The sequence below is a fragment of the Camelus dromedarius genome, chromosome 7, assembly GCF_036321535.1.
Source record: "Camelus dromedarius isolate mCamDro1 chromosome 7, mCamDro1.pat, whole genome shotgun sequence".
NCBI classification, from domain to species: domain Eukaryota; kingdom Metazoa; phylum Chordata; class Mammalia; order Artiodactyla; family Camelidae; genus Camelus; species Camelus dromedarius.
This window is the reverse complement of record NC_087442.1, coordinates 74,313,287-74,328,484: the sequence shown is the minus strand read 5'-3', so window position 1 is coordinate 74,328,484 and position 15,198 is coordinate 74,313,287. Positions and strand designations below refer to the sequence as shown.

The window sequence follows — 15,198 nt, the reverse complement described above, 5'->3', positions numbered from 1 at the left end:
AGCTTTTCAAAGGAGACAGGCGGTGGTTACCACTCAACCAAATGACCAAACTTAGTGTCACTAGTAGGAGGACACCTTTATAATTTACAACTCCTGCTCTGGTGCAAATAAAGTTCACAGTATCACCTATGAAGTACTCTCACCAAAAAAGTTCAACCTATGATCTAACAATGCCTTTAGGCCTAACTTCCAGTGTACAGAAAAGGTAAAGGAAAGAGAAAGAAGTTAAATACTTCTACAAAGAAACAATTAGACAAACTCAGAATATGAGGCATTCTACAAGGCAAATGGCCTGGCCTTTTCAAAATGTCAATGTTATGAAAAGAAAAAAAATAGGCACAGAAAAAAGGAGATGGGAATTGGTCTACATTAAGAGACTACAAAGACATAAGACCTAAATGTAATGCATGAGTCTTGATGGGATCCTGCCTTTAAAAGTTATATATGTACACGTGTATTCATGTATATGCATACACATATATACATACACACAAAAAGGACTTTTTAGAAAACAATTATGGCTACTTGAATACAAAACAGTTTACTAATTAATGCAGTCAATTTCTTCAGTGATCATGGAACTGAGGTTATGTAAGGGTATCCTTAACCTAAGGAGATACATCCTGAATTATTCAGTGATAAAGTGTCACAATGTCTGCAACTTACTTTTGAATGGTTTAGTCAAAAGAATAAAATGCTATCTATACAAGTGGAGAATGATAAAGCAAATACTGTGAATGATACGATTATTTAAGTAAAAGGCACACAATGTTCACCATATTCTTGAACTTTTCTCCATGTTTAAGCATTCTCAAAATAAACTGTCATCATAAGAGAAAAAAAAAACTTTAATGACCTTATGACTCTTATGATAAAACCTAAAATCCTTCCATGGTTTGCAAGGCACTATGTAATCTGGCCCCTGCCTACCTATTCAGCTTTCTCTCACAATACTCTCCCCGCCCTCACTCTACTTCAGTTACACTGTTCTTAGTTCACACACATCCTTCACGTCACAAGGGAAATATCATTTCTTTCCCTAAACTCCCCAAGACTGGTTTATGGAGGGACCTGTGGGGCTGAGGGAGACCCAGGATAGACAGGAACATATAGGGTGGATTATGAAGGAGTAAGGTAGGAAAGGAAGCAATTTGCAGGACTGAAACAGAATGAACTGGCAGAACGAAGACCTATCTGAAGATACTGGCATCTTCATTAAATCTCCATCATATGCTCTCATAGGTTCCTACAATTCTCACTCACAACATGTATCATGATTCTATTCAATACTATGTATGTGCACTTAGTTAATGTCTAAAACCCATATCAAATAGTAACTCTCTACTAGTAAAGGTCAGGTCAGGGTTGTTCAGCACTGTAGCCCCAATACCCAGCACACAAGTAAGCGCTCCATAAACATTGGCTCAATGAACACGACACAATTTGGCTTTAAAGGAATGCAATTTTAGTCCAAGCGCTACTTAACTCAAGTGGTTACTGTCTACTCAAGTTGGGATATTAAAAATGGCTGTGAGATTTAGCTATTACAGTTGATTATTTAGATGGTTATTAAGGTTAATGAGCAGTTTTTTCACCAGACCATTGAATGTAATCATACTCCTCTCATGATCAGGTATTATTTTTTCCCTCTCTATTTCTCTATCTGCAATAAGCAGGTGTTAAGAGACAGAATAGGGGGAGGGTATAGCTCAGGGGTAGAGTGCATGCTTAGCATGCACAAGGACCTGGCTTCAATCTCAGTATCTCCATTAAAAAAAAAAAAGCTGAAAAAAAAAGAGACAATACTGTACACTAATAACTTTATGCCAAGCTTTGATTGTTAGCTCAGTAGGTTATAACATGGCTCTTTTTTTTTCAGCATAGCTCTTAAAGCAGCCAAGCACATAGGCTTAGAACCCAAATATCTGTAAGCCTGACACAAAAAGCATTCGCATTATTATATATCACTTGTTAAAAATGGAGCAGGTGAGAAAATGGAACTCGATTAAATATGAATCCATCGCCTCTGTTAGAACAATAATACAAATAATAACCATTAGAACAATAACTGGACTGTGGCTTCTTTTATGCAAACAGCGGATATGTAAAATTACAGTGGAGAATGTAATTTAGTATATAAATATCCATGTGCTTACTTATGTAAGAATGTGGCCCTATTATATTTTACTTTCAGGATCCATTTGGCTAAATGATGACTAAATGTGTGGAACTCAAATGTAATTGCATAAGTTGATAAATACAACCCAGTTCTACCTGTACGGTTGGTGAAAACATACAAGGTCAGATGTTTGGACAATTTCTCTTGGTCTCGAAGATCATCACATCCAAAGTTGACAAGTCTAAGAACACAAAGAATAAGAAATTGTAAACGCATTTAAAAATAAGTTCCCTCATAAAGGATAAACCAGTAAAACGTACCCACAAAAGTAGAGACCTGTCCTTGAGAAATTTAAGTAGATAATGCCTTTTTGTTAAAAAAAATTCTATAAAACTGTAACTTTTAAAAATACATGGTACATAAATGGCATGGCCCTGATAATAGAGAAAAAAATATTACTTTCAATGACATTTTTATGACTTTTTTCTGAGTTTACAGTATGTTTCAAAAATAAACACAACTGAATATTCATATATGCTGAAACACAGCTAGTGAAATATGTAACAGTTTGAGATGATCATTACTCTCATTCAAGAAGACTTTCATTTCTTCTGTGGATTTATGGCCTTGTGTCTATTTTTTTAAAAGGGTCTCATGTTTTTACTACATGTAAAATAGTTTGGGATGGGGGGGAGCCTTGCTTTTTGTGTAAAAAAGAAAACAGGAAAAAAGTAAAGCGACAGATTCAGCTGAGCTGCAACATCCTCTCTGATGGCAACAAGAAGAGGGTTTTGATGTTCAATCCTGAACGTAGCTCTCTCTGACTCACTGAGTCTGTTTATGGAATCGCAGGGAGAAGAGCACTTCCACAGATCAAAATAAATGGAGACGCCCTCAGAAATAAATGGCTAAGAAAATCAATACAATTGACTTTACATGGAAACATCCTGTGTTTCTGCTTGACAGCGTTGTTTATATTCCCTACAGAGAACAGAAATAGAAGACACACACACACATATATACAGAGAATATCAAATTATCCTTTTATCTGCATACCATAGATTAGGGATACATATAATCATTCTGCCCACAAGTGTCTATAAAAATAATAATCTATGAATAGCTTACTTGAATCCTGAGTCACTTAATGATATGTCCAAGGGTGCTTCAAACTGTCAAAAAAAATCAGCAGAAAACAAAGCAAAAAAAAAAAAAAAAAAGACATTAATTAAGTGATGACAGTTCTGGAGACCAGAGCAAGCCTGACAGCGCTGCGCTTGTCTAAGGATGAAGCGCTCCGCTAACCAGCGTTATCTCCAGAGGCTCTCTCTCCCCCAAGGCCACAGCATAGGAGTTCATATACATCACAAGCTTGATGTACACTGATTTCTCAAAGGGCAAATTCTGCTTCAGATTTGACTATCATAAATGGGTTACATAATAAGCCAGTTAGAAGGAATAGATTTTTACAAGACACAGATGACCACACAAGGAAGGGAGGACTGGGTGTCTTTAGAAAGAGAATGAGTCAAAAACAAAGGGCAGGAGAAGGAAATGAAATATGATATCAATTTATATTAGACACCAATATCAATCCTACTTAAGAAGAATAAAATATCTGTCCATCACGGATAAAGATATTTGCAACTCCTCATTGCAAGGCTAGTGCTCCAAATAGCTTTTCCAGGAGTGATTCTAGATTTTCACTAATTAAACTATACCTGCTCATTGACTTTTCACCTTTTACTCAAATCCACTGTCCTCTCACATCCTTTTGTTTGTTTGTTTGTTTATTAATTAATTTATTTTTCTCTCACGTCCTTTTGGATCAAATGTTGCATAAATAATCCTTTCATGCTATCTACTACTGATCATGCCTACTACCTTCTACTAACCCTCACTCTTACCCATGTTTCTGTAACATGAGGCATTCAGCTAGCAGAAACTGCCTGTGCGTGCTCTTCTGACCACCAGTATTAACTGCATTTGTTACAGCGCTGAAGCCTTGAGATGGCAAGAACTATTTTACTTGCTCATACGAGTGACTAACACAACAGCATCAAGAACATTACAATGCTATTTACAATAACAACTCCTTAAAAGGCGGCAATGATACAATGATAAAATTTCCTGCAGCCCAATCTCTGGACTTACCATTACGGTAAAGTGCTCATTCGAATAAAACTGAATGCATTTTAAGATGCTCCTTGATTTCTAAAAGAGAAAACAGAGTAAGTGACAAATTGACAAACACCAACAAAAATACTAGTTTAAAGAGAGAGAGGAAAGGAAGCAGCCAAGGAGCAAACAGTAATGAAAAACTTTTCATTATCTTAAGTAAACTTTCATTTACTATCCCCATCAATGAAAATGTAGTTAATTAACAAGTTACAATAACAATAATGTCAAAATTAAAATACTGCCATAAAAAGGAGGGCCAGTGGAGCACTTTTTACCTTCAGATCAATGTAGTACAGTCTCTGCTCAGACATGTCCCACTGAGCCCAGACAAAATCTTCGGCTACTCTCTCTCTTGGGAGATGGCCAGAATTTTTAATCACCTAAAGAGGCAAAGAGATTTTAGAGATAAATAACTATTTTAAAGGAGAACATATCTGGGTTTCATAATAATTTTGCATAATCTATCTTGATAATACATGTAAATATTTCCACAGTTTATTTTTAGTAGCTTCCTATCTCCAACACATACACATGGAAAGTCTTTCCATAAAAGATTAAAGGCATAATTTCATTACTCGCTCTTCCCAAACACTCAGTAATAAACTATTTTATTTATTTGACAAAAAGGCTGGGGCTGTTGAAGGCAAGACCACACCTACCACAAATCAACAGCTGGGCTAATAGAATATTCAGAGCTTCCTATTCAGGACATAACCCACTCAGGTACCTGCAGTCCAGCGGGCTTTACTGCCAAAGGCAGAAACTGAGGCCAAGGAAGAACTCAGGCCTGAGAGAGGGGGGGTATTGGGCAATGATCCCAGAGCTGCCCTAAACTCTTCTTGTGGCTTTGGCCGTGCTTCTTACCTTCATGGCTTCCACATGAGTATGCTGATACTGCCCATCTCTCAGCAATACTTAACTGTTCATCCTTCAAGACCCACCTTCAGCACTGTCTCCTGTACAAAGCCCTCCCTTACCTCCCAAGATGAAGGCAGGCTCTTTGGCACGCTTCTATCACAGTTACATTTTGATCAATCCTATGAGTCTACCTCAATGAGTAGACACTCTACTACAACACCTTTATATTCTCAGCGGCTTGATTGTTTCGAGCATGCAGCAGTACTCAAGGAATACTTGTCAAAAGAAGGACAGTGAAATAAAGAATGCAGGGGTAAACTGTCAAGGAAATGGTAAGCGTAACAGGAGGAATTAAGAATTTACTTTCCTCCAAATTCTCATCAAGCAAAAGTATTGGAACAGATGAATAAAGAATGAAGACAAGTTGATGGAGAAGAAATGAGGAAAAAAGGGAACACGAGAAAGGTCCACAGTCATACCTAAACCCTCTCTAATCTCAAATGGGACTTCTCCCCTGAGGCTAAGTTGGAACTCAAGGGAGGCATAGGGCCTGCAGAATCACATGCCTGTATTTCTTGTGTGCCTGGTTCCATCACATTTGGGCCAGAGGAAAGTTATGCTGGAAAAAGATCCAAGAGTACCTGTCTGATTCTAAACTTTAGGGAACTCATTTTGTTTCCATTTTTCTGAAATGTTTTAGGTTGATAAAGATTTGGGAACTCTCGGATAAAGGCACATACTAACAAGAACATGATCACTGAAACCTAGAAACCCAGGTTCACATCACAGTTTTGTCCCTCTTGAGAGTTACCTGGACTCTGCGAGTCTAGGTTGCTGTGTTCTCTGCAAATATGGGGATAATTATACCACCTCTATTGTGCAGGGATGTTGTGATGAGTGAATGGAATCACACATTACCTTTTATTATTATTATTATTATATATATTTTATATAGTCAAGCTGTCATCTAAGCCTTTAAGGATGAGGCAGAAGTGCCTCACAGAAGGGCATACATGGATGAAGCAGCACTGAGGCTGTACCCTGTTGGCTGGGAGAATCCTTTCTGGGCTGCCGACAGGTGCTCCCTGGCCTCACTCTGTCTGTAATGTCTCTCATGGCTCCCAACCCCTGTTCTTACCAGCCAGTCTTCTGTCTATGTCCATTTCCAGTTTCTGACCCCCAACTTATTTACTTAACTCTCTCTAAATTCTCATCTCTGGCTTTGGGATTTGGGGCATCAATCTTTCTTCTCTGGCCTGACCCTTTTCTACCTGCTGGCGCTGTTTTTGCTCTGCCATCCATCCACTTAGCCACTGGGGCCCAGAGCTCCGACCACACACTTTTTGGTCGTTTTCCATTGAGGCTTTCAATCATAGAATTCATAATTAATAAATGCCATTTCCCATTTCAATTTGGTTCACATAATTCAAAATTAAAATCAGAGGACTATTTTGATGCAGACTATTTAAATATTGAAAGAAATCATTTTAATATGGATAATATATTAAGGTTTTACACAAATTGTCAAGAAAAAGATAACCCAGTAGAAAAACACAAGGATATAATTAAGCAATTTTCAGAAAAACAAATTCACGTAGCCAACAAGCATGGAAGATGCTTAAACTCACTAAATGAGACAAACTCAAATAATGATGATTTCAAATAATTGTGCTCTACACTGGAATTTGACACAACATTGTAAAATGACTATAACTCAATTAAAAAAAATGTTTAAAAAAAGTAATGACTTCAACTTAAACCCATCAAATTGGATTTTTTTTTTAAAAAGGTAAAGACACCCACTACTGGTATGGATAGAGGGACAGGATACTCTCACACTCTGCTTGCAAAGGTATGAATTGTTATAAATTTGGGGGAAAGCAATCTGGCAAAAGCTGTTGAAATTTATTAAATACATATACCCATCAACCCAAATACCCATTCCTAAGGATTTTACCCAAAGGAGTATGTAGACCAAATATATAAAGCCAAAAATATTTAAGACAATTTGTAATGCAAACAACTAAAAGGAAAAAAAGGAGTCAAGTGATAGTCATCCATGGGAGAACCGTGACAAAATTGTGCACATCCATGCCAGGGATTGTGTGTACTTCTAAAGACGATGAATTGAACCACTCTAGGTGACTTGCATTTAACTTCACAAAGTTGAATGAGGAAGGAGTGAATAATAAACAAACCCCTAGGTGTGTCAGGGTTGGGGATAGGAGACATATAGGTATGGAGAAGAGTGTGAAAGGATACACACCAGGTTGTGAACAAAAATTAGAGGTAAAAAGGCAAGGGAGAAGAGGAAAACAAGCAAAAAAGAAAAGAAAACCAAAATATATCAAATTTCTGCATATATGATCCCATTTATTATATGCACGTATGTTTAAAAACTAGAGAAAAAAGTTCTATCTCTATTTAGAAACCTATAGGGATACCCCTGATACATTAAGTAAAAAGCAAAAGCGGAAAATTAATACATACATTATGATTCTACTTTGGTAAAAGCACCTGAATTCCCGTAACTGTGCACCTAACCCTGAGTATGTCTGTATGAGCAAGGTACAAGGCATGCAAAGAGTGACAAAGGTTGTCATTAGCTATTAAGGAGACTGAGATCGGGGGTGAGGCAGAGATAAGCAGATAATCAGCTCCTTCATGCATCTTGTATTATTTCACATGTTACAACGGCAAGTCTATAATTTGAAAGACACCAAATAAAGAAAATACTCTTTCTGTAGCATTAATCCATTTACAACAGTCTAGAAATGCTGCTTTTTATGGAAAATAACCTTGAAGCAAAGGAATTTCAAATATTTACCACTTTGTTTCCATCTTCTTGGATAACTTGGACATGAAATTGTTCAATATCTTTTTTAAAAAGAAACAACAGAAAGAAAGTTTAACCTTCACAAAAAACATGAGTACTTTTTTTCACCTAGCAGTTGTGAACATTATTTTTTTTAATAAAAGCAAAGCAGATTAAACAATTGGCTGAAAAATAGTATCATTACAGATGGCAATCTCACAGTAAAGGTTCAAAACAAAACCCATCCTTCCCTACCCTCCCTTTACAGTCTGTTTAAAGTCCAGTATTTACTGCTCCTCAACATCCACCATGCATGAAGCGTGGAACTCCTCTGCTCCCTGGGTTCCCTCAACAAGCGTTTGCCTCCCCTACACCGTCAGTCTTACATAGGGTGAATGAGGGCTCATTTGGCAGGGTTTATCTTCAATTTCAAATACCAGACATCTCTTTATATGAAAATGTCAGATAGAAAACTCAGTCTACCCAATGTTAGGGGGAGGAATTGTCACAGGGGTCAATTTCACATTAACAGAACTCTAAACACTGATGTACAGATGATCCCTTTTTCTTAGTGAGCAATTTCGAGTCAGCCATACTTACTTTCTGGTGGTTCCAGTTACAAAAAAAAAAAAAAAAAAAAAGTGAAGCGGATCACTGGGCAAGAGCATGGGAAATGAATACAAAACTAACCCCTCAGGACCCTCCTTCCAGTTATAAATCAGTAGTTTCACCTTATAACATGAAAGACAGTTTACTAGATAAGATGCATCAGTGAATTTTTGTCTTTTCTCAACCCTCTGCCCCAGCTTGAAAGCATCATTTAAGGATGTCCCAACCTTATCTGCCTATACCTGAATTTAACCAAGTTACTGTGTCCTTGAGTTCTGCCAAGGAATTCTAGCTTCTAATGCCTTCCCCTCCCTCCATCCAAGTCCCTCTCCTTAAACCATGGTTATCCACTGTGACAGACATCCTAAAGAAGGATGGACTAAAGAAGGAAAAAATGGCCTGGACAACTTTTCTACGAACATTCTACCAGGTGACAAAACTGGAAATCCATATATGCAGGGGCCCATCATACACGGAGGCAGAGCAGAGCCTAAGGGAACAAGTGGAGGCAGAAGGCAAGTCCTGCCACAGGAGTCCCAGGTCTCCAAGTGGACCCTTGGCACTGGTGAGTGGACACCCAGAAGATTCACCATGTCCTACACTTCCCTAGGAGATGCACTGTTCGTGAAGTCCCCCATATATCACCTAAAGATACACTTACATTTCTCTTCTGAAATCAGTAACAGATGATTCTCTGGCAGAGGGTGGCTTTCAACATGTGGGTAGAGAAACTGCAAAAAGGAAATTAATCAATCATGAGCAACTATCTTGCTTACACAAATATTTCAAAAGTTGCATTTGATCACTACACTACTTATACCATAGCAGGGACTGGGAACCACAGAAGAGTTCAGGCAAATCACATTCATACACACATTACAGACGGAAGCAAGGAAGAGAAAGGAACACTTCCAGGAGCTCGGTTTTTCAGGGGGAATTTGATCTCAAGTCCAACACAATTCATTTAAACAGTAAAGCTAAAGCGTAAGCACCATCCAGGGAAGGTGCTTCCTATTTTGAATAAGTGAGTCTGATGCCAATCAGAAACAATGTAAACGACATTTGCACAGAAAGTTCTGTTTCACATGCACCAAAAAAAAAAAACACCAAAAAACCAAAACCAAAAAGAGTGATCAATACAATTTGTTGTGCAACTAAACCTAGTATTTAATTTGAGAGCCAAGTAAACGTACTCTCCACGACAACTTCCAAAGTCCCCCATCCGAGAGACAAAGCACAACATACCCAGGGACTTTCCAAGAAATGACAGTGAGTCACAGTGTGGCATGTGGTGGATTTACAAGCCTCAAAGCATAGAACAATTGCCACTGGGAAGAAAAGGCTCAATCCACCCCACTCCACCTCCTCTGTGCTCGCTGGGATGTGCCAGCCCACAGCACAAAGCAGGCAGCCTCCAACACAAGGCCTGACACCGTCAGCCGTGATAATGAGGGCAAACTGGTCATGGGAGGACTCCAGTGACTTAAGTCTTTCATCATCAGAAGAATAACCATAAATCAGCAGTTTCCTTTTGTAACTTGAAAGACAGCCTACTAGATAAGACCCATCAGTGAATTTTGATTTTTCCCTCCAAACTTGAAAGCATAATGAAAGAACAAAACCTTTTGTGTCTTTGTTTTACAGCTGGCAGCCTTTCTAAAGACCAGGAAAATTTTTGAGAAAATCTATTACCTGGTGGACAAACTTTTCGTAATGATAAATTGGAAACAGAAATTGCCTGTAGTCAAGTTTCCTGTTTAGGAAAATGAAACATTATATACCGTTCTCCGCAGCAATAACATCAAAATTATAAAACACATAGCAATGCAGAATTCAGCTATGAAAATAAAATAGACCCTGTTATCTCCTGATTTGTGAAATTGTACACATCAAACAAAATACTTTGTGTACAGGGGTTGAGGAGAAGCAAAGGTGAGTGACACCACACAGATAACGGAAGAGCAAACACTCAGTGCCGCAAAATAAGGAGAAACTACAGATGTGGCCTCCTCTGGGTCTGCAGAGGTGGCCAAGGCCTGCTCGCTTAGGACCGTGGCCCGTTCAAAGGTCCTGCCGAGTTCTAAATCTGTGCCTGGTCTCTGGGAAGCAATCAGTGAGAATGTGATTTTAAAAGTCTCACTGAGGTGATGGTTGTTTTTCTTTCTATTATGAGGCAACACTAGAGCAAAGCCTAGAAGTGGGAATGTGAATACGCTTCAGACACAGCTCTACAAAAGCGTGCAAAGTTTTTGGAGTTTTTGTTTTGTTTTCTTTTGTTTGCATTGTGAGTTGGAAACTATATAGATTATATCCTATTAGAGAAATATTTATCTTCCTAAATCTGGAGCGAGACTCTGACTGTTCATACTTCTCATTGGGAGGTGTGCATGTAGGCATGGAAACAGGTGTGTAATTACCCAATGGAACTATCTGGAAGATGCACTCATGCTGGAAGGGAACTCTCAAAGGATCCCAGATTGGGATCCAAACCCCAACCCCTACCGTTTTGCTGAAGTTCCCGTGTGAAGGGGGTCAGGGCTGCCCATGTAGACTCAGGGAAATGTACTACTGGAAATCATCATGGATGATTTGGTAAGAAAAATCAGAGAGATCCCAGGGCAGGGTCAAACTCAGCAGACAGTGAATGGTGTTTCTCTAAAGGGTAGCAGGAGGGAGAGAGGGAAAAGGTGGGGATTTGTCAGGGATGGAGGTTTGGAGGAATTTCTTCTCCAGAGGCATAAGCATGAGGAGCAGGGAGCAGGACTGGGAACTGAGGTGGGTGCACAAGGTGCGTGCAGGTCTGCTTCACGTGGGCGGGGACTTATCCTTTGGCCTACGGATGCAGTCATGCATCATGTACTTTTAATTTTTTTAAATTAAGATAAAATGTATATAACATAAAATTTATCATTTTCACTATTTTAAAGTATACAACGCAATAGTTTTTAACACAGTCACAACATTGTGAGACCATATACTTGTAAAAGCTTTTTCCTTCCTATGGTCTAATTATCATTTAGTTGCTCCAGTCCTTCAACAATCTCTCCATCGCCTATACAGCCCGGGTGGAGATGCTAAGGAAACCAAAAGAATGGGCCAGAAAAGGGAAGTGTGCCCTGTCCCACAGTCACCCTACACTGAGGGCCGCGTGAACAGTGGCTTCCTGGGAGAGGGGAGTCGGGCAGGAGTGCCACGCCAGGCCTGGCTGGTGACAGCAAAGTCAGGAGTGGTGGTGACAATGCACAACTGGAAGGCCTGGCTGACGGGGGAGGCCCTGGGCACACGGGGAACAATCTCCTCTCCTAACACACACTGTGAGAGGGAGACCCAGTGCCAGAGGCTGGGAGTAGGTGGGGGAGGAGGAGGCAGATGCTCAGGGGACACAAGGAGATTGTGCAGCAATGTCACATGACTTGTTCTCTGCGGCGTTCCATAAAGTCGCGTTCCATAAAGTCACCAGAACGCCGGACACTGGACCACTGCTCCCAGGGAAACACAAGGAGAGGGTCCTGAGAGCCTCTAGTCACAACATTTTTGTCAACAGATTAAAACCAAACTTTGTCTAGTGTGTGTTTCTGTTTAGAGACACCTTATTTCACATATATTGTTGATTCATTAGCATTGAACTCACAGTCAACAGCGCTATGAACTGATGCCTGAAGCAAGCTTTTCTGACTAACACACACATGTTCCTGGTAAAGCACATCGCAGCCTTCTTGCACTTGGGAACAGGAGACAGCACCTCAGCAACACGCTTCGGGGTCATTTTAAACAGTGAAATCACCATCAAAAGCCAAAGAGTGCAAAAAACCAGGCACTAACCCCGGGCTGCTAAAACAACATTTGTTTATTGTCTGAGAACAGATTCGAGAAGGCAGTGTCCTCTTCCTTGTTCAACCCCAGCTGGGAACATGTGCATCAGGGGACAAATTTTTCACTGCTTTGCACATGTTTGCAAATGACTGGGAAAGCACCTTGAGTACTGATTTGGGGCTTAGAAATGAATTTTAGCAGGTAGTGGAATTTTTCAAATTCTATGTGCAAGTAATGGGGATTGACTATATCTAGTCCACTGGCATCATACACACAGTGCTTCTGCATCAATTCATGGAGTTGATAAATTCAGGGGTCAATGGTGTCATTTAAGCATAGACATTTAATCTGTCAACTCTATGAATACATAAAATAAACCATTTTAAAACTTCCTTTAAATGTGTTTTGATATTCAATATTTTATCATGTAAAAACATTATATTACTACCAGACAAACTATAATATAATAGAGACAGAGAGCAAGGTTTGAGCTTTGATTTACATGTCTGCAAAGGAAGAGCTGATAATTCCGGCCATACTCATCTACTGGATTGCTTGGAGGATTAAATATGATAATGTGTGTGTGAATTCACTTTGTAACACCACTGCCTCTAGGTTTCATGCCTTTCGATTAATGAGATAAGTGATAAAGACATGTTCACTTACCTGTACCCAGATACAGCTATCCACTGCTTTTAGAACTTTCACATTGTTAACGGGGTGGATTTCGACCAACAAAGTTAAGCACTTTGATCCTACAAAGTAAAGGACCCTTTTAATAACAAAGACCAGAGTATCACAATTTATCTTCTCCAACTAGGTCTGAACTTTGAACAGGTAAACGCGTCACTTACTGTATTAGCTATTTCACAAGCAAAAGTAGCTGTCTTAAAATTGACTTTGACACTTCTTAAAATCCAAACTAGATACAGAAAACACCATAAAGGGAAAGTTGACGTACACGGAATGAAGACCAGTTCCTACCCATTCCTCAGCCATCTTTAGCAGTGCTTCACAGGCCCTCTCGGCCTCTAAGTCTAAACAAACACAACTCGATTCAGTGTCACTGCAATTCTACAGCACAACGGCAAATATTGTTTAGGACAGGAAAATAGAAAGATATTTTGGATGCATGAACGTGTTCCAGTTGACAGCAACAGGGACAAGGGCTTGGCTTCCTTCAGGAAGGGTGGTGGAGCTGCACTGATAAAGACCTACTTATGTCTTCAGTGTCACAGCTGAGCACATGTCATACAAGATAGCAATTAGAAAGAAGTCTTTGGGCACAGGCTAGCATGGGGTTACCACTGATATCCAAATTTAGACCAAAAGTTCCCCTCCTCCAAGATTAAACCTAAGAACAGGGGTTGCCTTATATCTGAGTTCTTATAACGACTCTAATAGTCTCAGGTGACTTCTCAGTGACTTTATTTTGAATAATAATGTACAATTTGGGGCGGGCACGTCTGGAACTGAATCAACACCAGTTGTTTTTTTTAAACTATTTAAGGAAGTACTCTAACAGTGTGACTTTATTTTTAAAACAAGAGGAAAAAGGCAAAAAATGTAAAACAATTTCTGGGATACTGCCTCACAATTTCAAGGACTAGATATCTGTAAACATACCTTTTAGAGATTACTGGAAAAGCAAAGCAGTGATGGAGTTATTATGTGGGATCACAAACACATAATGACAGAACAAATGAAAAGCAAATGTTGTTTGGTTGATGGGTACTTATAGCTTAGAATAAAAATCCCAGTGACAGGACCAGACACCAGTTCCAAGGGCTGTATTTCTAATAACTGGGACAGAGGTTAAGGTGCGGTGCTTTGGGAACCTGCTTGATGACTGAAAAATGGCTCTAGGAATAAGAAAGATATTGGTGTCAAAGATACTTGTGAAGAAAAATAGAACAGAAATGTTCTGTGAAATGTGAGAATGAGGGAAAAAAGCAATTTTCCTTAATATATATATTAATATATATAATTATATGTATGTATGTATTATATAATGTATATATGTATTATAAAATAACATAATGATAGCTATTTTATGTTATTTTAAGTGTGTATAACTAAATCAATATAGTAAATAGTACAAGCTGATGTTTGATTGTTTTATCTCTTGCCCTAAAAGCTCTTTTGGGGCAGCAGGCAGGGGAATCTTCTCATTGGAAAAATAAGGTATCATCTCATACTTGGCCTTTTTGTCAGTGAATTTGTTCCCAGGTGAGATAACCAGCTAAATCCACTTGCCTTTAAAATGGGAAGATTTTTAAGGGCGGAAACCATCTTCCCACACTAATTTTTCCCTTCTTTAGGGCAGCCCAGATACTTACTAATACAATTAGCATAATGATAACAGTAATCATGCAAACAGGCATGTCTCTCAATGACATACCGTGTGCTTTCATAGTGTAACTCTGAATTAGGGCTCTAGAGACATCAGCTCTAGCTTAAGCTCTGCCACTAACCTAACACATACTTTTCAGCAAATCATGAAGCTTTCCTAGGCCTCAGTGCCTTGTTATTTCAAAAATTAAATGAAAAACGAAAGAATTGGATCATTTCTACAATCACTTTCAGCCATCAAATCTCATGATTCCATGAAGTGCTTAAAGTTGTCATAAGAATTTAGAGAATCCAGGTATCAGTGGAGACTGGCAGGGCGTCACTGAAGGACTAGATAGGTCCAGGCAGGACACGAATGTCACAGGAAGTGGAGCAGCAGGATCAAGAAGGACAACGTGGATGGGCATCCAGGGCATCACGCTAAGTGAAATAAGTCAGACAAAGACCATAT

The 15,198-nt window shown here is 39.1% G+C and overlaps 1 protein-coding gene across 8 annotated transcripts in view; it reads right to left on the bottom strand.

Annotated features, from left to right (window-relative positions):
* GSAP (gamma-secretase activating protein) overlaps positions 1-15,198 on the bottom strand; it is a 113,468-nt gene that overhangs the window by 44,790 nt on the left and 53,480 nt on the right. For 7 of the 8 annotated variants that reach the window (XM_064487656.1, XM_031454721.2, XM_031454723.2 and 4 more), the window contains 7 exons: positions 13,062-13,150; positions 9,244-9,313; positions 7,986-8,035; positions 4,576-4,680; positions 4,274-4,333; positions 3,248-3,291; positions 2,275-2,360 (listed from right to left, as the gene is read on the bottom strand). In XM_064487656.1, coding sequence (XP_064343726.1) covers positions 2,275-2,360; positions 3,248-3,291; positions 4,274-4,333; positions 4,576-4,680; positions 7,986-8,035; positions 9,244-9,313; positions 13,062-13,150 — 504 coding nt within the window. Of the gene's footprint in view, positions 1-2,274; positions 2,361-3,247; positions 3,292-4,273; positions 4,334-4,575; positions 4,681-7,985; positions 8,036-9,243; positions 9,314-10,274; positions 10,294-13,061; positions 13,151-15,198 lie in introns of those variants that run through there. The other variant, XM_064487658.1, reaches the window with a different exon arrangement.